This window comes from Macrobrachium rosenbergii, chromosome 50 (assembly GCF_040412425.1).
Source record: "Macrobrachium rosenbergii isolate ZJJX-2024 chromosome 50, ASM4041242v1, whole genome shotgun sequence".
Taxonomy (NCBI): Eukaryota; Metazoa; Arthropoda; class Malacostraca; order Decapoda; family Palaemonidae; genus Macrobrachium; species Macrobrachium rosenbergii.
In genome coordinates, this window is record NC_089790.1 from 9470001 (window position 1) to 9480000 (window position 10000).

General features: G+C 37.2%; 1 protein-coding gene across 50 annotated transcripts in view; it reads right to left on the bottom strand.

The window, feature by feature from the left end:
• The window catches only part of nab (NGFI-A-binding protein homolog), a 698726-nt gene that overhangs the window by 501080 nt on the left and 187646 nt on the right, over positions 1-10000 (bottom strand). For 33 of the 50 annotated variants that reach the window (XM_067093707.1, XM_067093703.1, XM_067093682.1 and 30 more), the window contains one exon: positions 1071-1780. In XM_067093707.1, coding sequence (XP_066949808.1) covers positions 1071-1653 — 583 coding nt within the window. In that variant the 5' untranslated portion in view covers positions 1654-1780. Of the gene's footprint in view, positions 1-1046; positions 1784-10000 lie in introns of those variants that run through there. The other 17 variants (XM_067093669.1, XM_067093676.1, XM_067093674.1 and 14 more) reach the window with 2 other exon arrangements.

The following is a 10000-nucleotide window of genomic DNA, read 5'->3' on the forward strand; positions in this document are numbered from 1 at the left end:
CTGGAATTCTTGTAAAGCGTTTGTTTTAAAAACTGAAATTATGATAAAAACACATAACATCAATGAGAGTGAGCTAACAAGAAGCACAGTAAATTATACCATATGTAGCGGTAAGGGGGGAATACGGTACAGGTAACATAACAACTGCTATGTATACAAAGGGGGGGGCAGAGGGCGTTTGTGCGTAAGAGGTTCAGTGCCAAGAATAACGACACCAGCAGTGCCTTCCGCAGGAGGGATGCCATACACCTAATGAAGCAACATATAGTACATTAGAGACACCTAAACGGAAGTGGGTAGATTGTTCTGAAGCGAAAACGGCGTAATTTGCCACACTCGAAACAAGTCAGAAAAATATAACGTATGGATACAAGGGGTTGGAAGAGATGTAACACAAACATACAGATCAAAACATTGAAAACACTGTACACATAAGAAGAATATTTTTTTAAATAGATAAGCGATACAGGCACATAATATATTACAGGTTTTAAACTAACAACTACACACAAAATAAGTTACATTAAATGAGCGCAGAGGGGTTGTTTTGGTGTGACAGAGATAATCAACCTTTTTGGTGGTCGGGTTGAAAGAAGGAAGCCACATGAATATTTTGGGAAAATAAATCAGGAGATGATCAAAATATTAGCAAAAACAAAAAAAATATTACGCTGATGGAAAGTGTGGAAATGACATACTGAGTTGGTAAATATATATATATATATATATATATATATATATATATATATATATATATATATATATATATATATATATATATATATACATACATACATACATATATATATATATATATATATATATATATATATATATATATATATATATATATATATACATATACATATACATATACATGGAATGTTTGGAGTCGAAAATGGAATGAAAGCTTTAGGAATCTAAGGTGTCTGTAACAATGAAAAGTGAAACAGGATATGAATGGAGAAAGAGAGGGAGGAACTCTAAATTAGGAGAACGTATATAATAAATAACACTAAAGCGAGATGGTGCTTTGGAAGACATACTGGTATTGTTGCTGCAGTACTCACGCGTGCCGTTGAGGTTACGTGAGAGAATCTTGTTTCCGTTGGGGACGTATCCCAGGAGTGGATGCGGTATCGGGGCCTGCTGCGACCCCGGGTTCTGAGCGCCCTGCGACGGTCCGGGCACGGGCATAGCGGGTGCCACGATACCCAGGGACGATGGGGCAGAGACAGGGGGAGCGATGCTTCCTCCCGACGGGGGTGGTGGAGGGGGCACTCCTCCGCCTACTGAAGAGGGGTTATTTGGCAGAGATCCTCCGCTGGCGGAGCCTGCTGACCCTGACCGGTCAGATGCGGCAGTAGCTGCGGGGGGCGCTGGAGTTGGCGTGGAAGGTGGTGCGGGCGTGCTGGGCGCCGAGAGGTTGGCGGTCGACACGGGCGGGTACTGTGTGTCGCTCAGGCCGGACATGTGTGGGCGTCGGGGGTTGTCAGTCAGGGGTGGTGTGATGTTGTAATGGGCGGGCTCAGTCTTGATAGGAATGGGAGAAGTTGTCGTGGTACTGTTGGAGAAGGCGTTGCGCTCCGCTGCGGGCGGCGGCACCAGAGGTTGTGTGGCGTGGGCGCGCGTGGTGGGTGGCACGAGCAACATGGATGGATGGTTGGGTCACATGATGGGCGTGAATGACATATATGGCGGGCGGCAATGGTGTGGGCGACACCTGCCAGCTGAATGACCCCAACCGGACGATCTGAATAACTCACCCCAGCACCAACTCCTGCTGCCACAAAGAAAAGACAAAAAAAGATTTGTTAGATTCCACACTCTACAGGTCTTGGTACTTCATTTCTTAAAACTACACAAACTGCAAAATCGGTGCAATGACATTAATATAGTCTGAGATTTATACTGATTTACTAAGGAATGACATATTATTATTGAGTCTAAGACCCAACATCCTAGTGAGGTCATTACTTATAGGAAATTAATGTACATATTCATAAAGTATATGGGTACATCTATATATGGCTATGGACTAGAACAATAACATTAATACAAATTCCATATCATTTTTATAGATACCGAAAAACCTGAGCACATTTCCATAGAAACAAGAAAAATCAAACCTGAGAACATTTCCACAGAAACAAGAAAAATCAATCATATAATTAGCCTCATTCGCTTATAAACATCAATACGGCTCGGACGCCAAAAGGTTAGTTTTAGAAGATGGTTTTGGAAAAGATATGTCTTCCGCCTGAGACTCAACTCAGCACATTCTGAAAGCACAGCATGAAGAATGAGCTGCGTCTACGAGAGAGGAAATCTTATCAGATAACTGACCAACATATATCATTATTATCTAGAATTAAATTCTCATTCCAAACAACCATAAAAACCACCTTCTTCAACAGCAGACATCATTAGCTAACATATAAAAGGAGCATTACAATTGGTAAGTGCATAGTTCTTGATAGCCGATGGACAAATCGACCGTTTATCACTGTGCCTAAACCAGAGGATTAGGTCTGAATCCTGGATAGGGGCAAATGCGCGTGTCAATTACGGTATTTCCAAAGTGAGATGATTTCGACATTAAATTATATTTGTAGGTTAAAACACAACACAACACACATATACATACATACATACATACATACATACATACATACATATATATATATATATATATATATATATATATATATATATATATATATATAAAATTTATATTTATACATATATATAAATATAAATATATTATGTATATTATATATACAGATATATATACATATATATATGTATGTATTATATATATAACAACGTTTCTTGTAAGAAATACCAAGCACACTTATTCAAGTAATTTTTATATCCTGCACAGGGGCGTAAAACACTAATACAGACATTCGTGTCTTGACCTATGTCGTCATGTCAAAGACAACGCTTTAAAATTCAAACAGGATTCTCCTTCCAAATGCTGGACTTCGCAAAGATCGTCAGCCCGCGTCGCAGACTGTCATAATAAAACATCAACGAAAAATAAGATTTCCTAATGCTGAGGAAACTGAAGCTGAAAGGAAACATCTTGGTTAGGCAGACACGCAGATAGATGAAACTGACCAACAGTGGAAAATATGCAACAGATAAAATCTGATCATATTACTTTTGGCGTTAAAGCTCTAAGATTTATATAAAACATTCACTAGAGATAATTTATAGATGCATTCATCTATAAATTATCTCTGCATTCAAGGCAGCTGATATTTGATGAAGATAGAAGAAACTGACCAATAACAGAAAATATGCAACACATAAAATCTGATCACATTACTTTTGGCGTTAAAGCTCTAAGATTTATATAAAACATTCACTAGAGATAATTTACAGATGCATTCAAGGCAGCTGATAGTTGAAAAAAATGAACACGGAATTTGAATCAGAATATAAATGATATAAAAAAAAAAACCAGAGACAGGTGACGAAAAGGACGGTGATTTCCAGATACCCGAAGATGTGGGTGGCCACCGGACCGTTACAACATACAACCCCAGGCCACATGGAGGCATCCTGACCAAGAACTTTTTTTTATCATCATCTTTTACTTTTTTTAATCATCATCTTTTACTCTTTTTTTTTCAGGCCATTAAAATCTTATTCATCATCTTGCGTTCGAAATGTAATTTGAAAAACTATTTCAGAACAAGTGGAAGGTGAGATGTTCAGGAATTTCACCAGGCAACCTGTCTAAATTTTTTCCCTTTAATCTTTGTGTATCTATTTTAGAACAGAACACAGAATTTAGGCCAAAGGCCAAGCGCTGGGACCTATGAGGCCATTCAGCCTGAAACGGAAATTGACAGTAAAAAGGTTTGAAAGAGTAACCGGAGGAATACCTCGCAGTTGCACTCTGAATCAATTGTTAGGAGAGGGTGGAAAGTAAGATGGAAGAAAGAGAATATGAACGGAGGTACAGTCCAAGGAATGAAAGGGTTGCAGCTAGGGGCCGAAGGGACGCTGCAAAGAACCTTAAGTACTATTTTATATCAAGACTATCCCTCCAAAAAGTTTACCACCCATTACAGTAATAGATCCATGGGCCACAAGAGTGCACCCTAATTTCTTCAAAGATTCCATCTGTCGATAATAATTACAATCTGGTTAATATTCTAACCTTACAAAAATCTAATTGGAAAAACTTGCATATTTTCCGAAGTAAAAACATGCAGATTACACAACTCAGTAGTCTGATTAAGATATCCTCAACTTTCGCATTTTCTAACCCGGCAGCTTACACTACAGGCGAGGCTAAACAAGCCTCAGTGTTCATTTACCTCTATTTTTAAAAGCGAACATAAAACGGAATGCAATTCACAATGTGATATAACCTGGTAATCAATATACATCAGCAATCTATTTGAAAAAAAAAAAAACACTAAAGTTTGCACCTTCCTCTCTCATCCCTTTTTATGAAAGATGTCAGGAAAGTCACTGACTAATTGATGCTAATCTCACGTTACAGAGGCTGATTGTAGTTGGACACAGAGATGCAGCAGATGCCTGTCATTTCTCAAAAGGCTTTGATACTCGATCCGGAAGACTGGGGCTATTTGGCAAACATGACGCGGGCGATTAGTTCATGTCGAGGGTGCAGTATTTCAAAGTTACGACTGCTCGAGAGTGAGTCACATGACCTGGGTCAAGCGTTCCTGCCCTGTGCTCAGAGGGCAACGATGCATGCCAAAGAGGATAGCAATATGTCTTATATATTCTATAGATACTTCATGGTGCCTCTATACCTTGGCGACAGACTTCGATGGAGTGATGGGTAGGGTATTGTCCAAAACTCAATGGCTTTTTTTTTACACACACACACACACACACACACACATATATATACATATATATATATATATATATATATATATATATATATATATATATATATATATATATATATAAATGGTGATGAATCACGCCACTTCATTTTGAGGAGATGTAAATAGGTGAAAGGAGAGAAAGGAGAGACCATAGAGAACATAGGACAATGTGTCCAACAAAGATTATATAAAAAATTTTGTATGCGTAGTCTAGTTTAAACACACTACTTCGGACGCTTTTTTTAACATTTACATATAAATTTTGCATTGCTTTCTCGGAGAAAATCTCTGTTGCAATTTATAGCTGGTGACCTTAGTGTGACTATCGATTTACTTCAAAGAAATTAATAAATAAATACATAAATAAAAGCAAGGAACTATATCTCCCACGTATTTTAGTGTATGGAAACGAAACATAAAGGCTGGTGATTGGTAACTGCTAACAAATAACACCATTTTGCCTAATAAAAAAGTAAAATCGAATGATCAGACTGGGAACTAAGGACATCCAATTCTGATTCTAGCAAGGCCAGTGTGATAAAAAAAAAAAAAAAAAAAAAAAAATCTGCGCATGACGTTTGGACATCTGCTGCCCAAGAGCTTTAAAAACGACTGATATCTTCGGTTGGTGAAAATTGGCAAGACTGCGGCACTTTTGAAAATTTACAAAAATCCATTCCAAAACCTTTCTGGCAACGTAGCCGCCTCACGACATAGCCCATCATAGCCGAATTATGTTGTCGCCGGCCATCTAACATTTAAGGAGCGCCCAAAGATCTTTGCATCCCCCGTTGACCCCTGCATAAAAACGAACGGGCCTCAAAAACCTGCTTGCATTTTGCCTGCTCAGGCAACAACAGGTCAAAAAGCGACTAGCCCGTTACTGCTTTTGTGAGAGCAGCTTGTCTTTTTTTTTTCCTGCCATTATCACATGCTGCTACTTTTATGAGTGCGACTTTTTCGTATGCTAACGCAAGAATTTATCAAAACGCCAGTTGCCTACCAGTTTCCTGTCAAATCTGCCAAAAAAGTGGGATAACACAGTAAATTTATCAGGCGTCTCTGCGAAAGCCTAAGACTCCCTCAATTTCCAGTCGTCGTCTTAAGCTAAAAGGTCCTTATTTACACCTGCTGTCTTCACTCGAGGAATTCAGATAACGGATATCTACAGACTTGAATTTCACTTAATTTATTCACCCAGACAGACGGTGGGGAAGAGAGAGAGAGAGAGAGGAGAGAGAGAGAGAGAGAGAGAGAGAGAGAGAGAGAGAGAGAGAGAGAGAGAGAGAAAGGAAAAACGAAAAGAAACTAGAACAAAACTTTCTAAGCTGGTTAAAAATAACAAGACTGAAATTCAGGCAACCTGCTGTGCATTCTCTTCTGTTAATCGGGGCATTTTTAAGTAACTGCAAACTATAAAACTCTATGTATACAACACCTGATAAAGTTGTCAGATGGCAAAATTCTCAAACGTCGTGAAATTATCATAAAAAAAATTACCTCTCATATTTTGTGTAACTAGATTTTAATCATGGCGATCGTGTAAATGCTAAAATAATAATACTTATCTCAAGAGAATTCTCGCACTGTAATCGTACAAATTTAAATCATTTCATTTTAAAACGTTTCTGCCAAAGCTCAAAACTCAAAGTCCTATTGCAATACTTCCTGACATTTAAATCCTAAAGTCATACCTACAGCAATATTAATGCCTTTGTTCCCTCCGTTAGTTCTTGCACTAATATTTTTTGTTATTGTTGTGAGATGAGGTAGGCGGCCTTTTGCCACCAAAGACTCAAAGACTTTAGTTCTTATACATGCAGTCAGTAAATATATGAATCCTAAATGACAGCTCAAACACCTACACTGTTCATTAAGAATGACATCAACTTTTTGCGTCAAGTTATATTTCCAGAAAATGATTCCCGCATTTTTGATGGGTTGAGATTCCCAGTGATTTTCGCCCTAAAATGAATCCTGCATTGGATTCTGTAACTCTTCGAGCTGATGCTGTAATGTTCTTTCAGATGAAGTTTTTCAGTGAGTTCAGAATTTTGACATACTAGTGTTGTAATGTATACAGAATTTAGGCCAAAAGCCAAGCACTGGGACCTATGTGGTCATTCAGCGCTGAAACGGAAATTGACAGTAAAAGGTTTGAAAGGTGTAACGGGAGGAAAACTTCGCAGGTGCACTATGAATCAGTTGTTAGGAGAGGGTGGAAAGTAAGACGGAAGAAAGAGAATATGAAAGGAGGTGCAGTACAAGAAACGAAAGGGGTTGCAGCTAGGGGCCGAAGGGACGCTGCAAAGAAGCTTAAGTAATGCCTACAGTGCACCGCATGAGGTGCACTGACGGCACTAACACCCTGCGGTGTGACATAATAGTGTGATTAGGCCATTAGAATACCAATTAAACGCTAGTACTACTACAGCTGTTAATGAGATAAATCATCTTTTACTAGTAATACTACTACAGATAACACTACTGAATCCTCTGACTAATAACAAGGATTCCGCCCGACGGAAAAATACCTTAACTTCGAATCACCGCGAGGAAAAGAATCGCCGACACCACTAATAACAAAAACCTTCAAAAAAAATCTTGAAGAGAAATCAAATGAGTAAATTAACCCGAGGCAAGAATATATGAAAAAAAAAATACTAAATTTAATAGACATCACAAAGAATATGAAAAAATCTCCAGAACATTGTCAGTTGCGAATGATGTGATTAAAAAAGCAGCGATGCTAATGAAATGCTCCAGAAAAATTAAAACTTTTTAAAAATGTCTGTATTCTTTCTTCGTGCGGTCCTTTTCAAAATTCCGAAATCATATACTTTCATTCAAGATAAAATTTTGGACTTTTTGTACCTAAATACAAACAAGTTATTGCCATTATTTTATTTTTGGGTCTTTGCACTAATTTTCATAGATATATTATTTTTTAAGACGAGGGATTCCTATTTACTTTTATTTCTGTGAAATGAAATAGCAGGGATATTGTTATCAATGTTGTTATCACCACATGATGTAAATAAGAGCGTTAGGCATCCACTGCTTACAGAATCAGATTCAAGTGCATACTTATAACTATATCAGACTGCTTTCTTTACCGATATTCCCTTTTAAACCAAACCTCTTTATTCATAAGTTTACCCATCAATATATTGTTAATAATGTTTTGTATTTTCTCCTTGCTAACAGATACCTATAGAACTTATACATGAAAAACTAATTATATATTTAAATATATATGTGTGTGTGTGTATGTGTGCATATGTAAGTGGACATATTATAAATATACTATATATATATATATATATATATATATATATATATATATATATATATATATATATATATATATATATATATATATATATATATACATAGTGTGTGCGTGTGTGTGTGTGTGTGCGCGCGCGTATTCAAAATACTCCATGTACACTGTTGGGTCACAGAGAACAAATTATTTTTTTTTTCTTATTATCTACGCTGGAGAGAAACCAAACCACTCTGATCCATAGGTCGCGTATCAAACGTGATGCAATTCACGATAAATACTACAGTCTGAAGTAAGTGGTGGCCATGAGAAAAATGCGCCCGCGCGCGTCAGGTCATCGAACTGGAACATAATTTGCTACTACTAATATCAAAACTACTACTGCTACTATTAAACTAGCGCTAATAATTCTGCTATCAGCCAATATTACAGACACTGCTGATAGGTGAAACACTGCAATTAAAACCATGATTTTATTGTATGGGTAATAGCTCGTGAAACCAGTTTGCTGTTAGTCACAGAAATTTCACACAAGAAATCGGAGATTTCAGCTACATTAAAAAAAAAATCTATCTCAGAATTATAGAAATGTATTATGACGACTTTCTGCTGCGTAGATAAATCATAGGGGGTTTCCTAATTACCAAAAGCTAACAGCCATTTCAGTCTTAATAATCATTCGCTACAGAAAATCACAATTTTGACGATAACATTCAATCCCGGTGTTGTTGCCAATATCTTTTTGTATTTCCCATTACTACTTTCTATGAAACACCACATTCTTCGGAAGCTTGAATTTCAAGTCAATGGCTCCTATGGCCTGTTCCATATGATGAATGGGGTTCATCTTCTGAATGACAATAATAATTCTTTCATTAAGTTGGTTATGTGGTACCATAATTCTGATTAATACATACCCCTTCTGGCACAAGTAATACCAACAGCGTTAGGATAGTCCAAAAGAAAGCTAGATACTAACATGGCAAGAACAAAAATCCTAGACAGAACTTGGCGCGATTTTCTTCTCCCGTCCATTTACTCCAGGACGCCCTGTCAAAATCCCGAGGAACCAAAGAGGCGAACAGATCTCTTGAGGAAACTTGTTTTCTCTCGGTCACCCCCAAAAGACCTAACTTCGGAATCTACCCCCTCGGTCGGGAACTCGGATCCGACGAGTTTTTATGCTCTGCAGTGATTGGTGGAGATGATCTGTACTGAACTAGGTTGATTAACGACAATTCCTACGGCTTGTTACTATGGGTTTGCGGCGGGGCACGTGTTTGGTTGGGCATTTTGCAGCTCAGATGTGGGCTCGACGTGACTGCGTCACGTATTAAACGGGAGGGCCTCGACGAGGTAATCCTCACTCCATTACCAGTAACGGTGCAAAGATACGAAAAGTATGTCTCCATAATGATAAAAGCCAAAAGCGCATTTAACCCCTTGTGTGCCGTGGTTGTTACGAGGTCGCGGAATTATTGAAAAGAAAAAAATATAAACAAACAAACGAAGATATGAAAGCAAGTAAAGGTAAAAATTAAATAAAAAATACACAATTATGTAAATATATCGGAAACAAACACGGTAACAAATTTAAACAAAAGAAACATTGACAAAAACCAGGTTATTCAAGTCATAAGTATACATTCGCACACAACCAAAAATCATGTACAAATTTGATACAAATACATAAAAATCATAAATGCAAATAGTATACACCCATCCCTATAATATATATATATATATATATATATATATATATATATATATATATATATATATATATATATATATATATATATATATATATATATATATATATATATATATATAT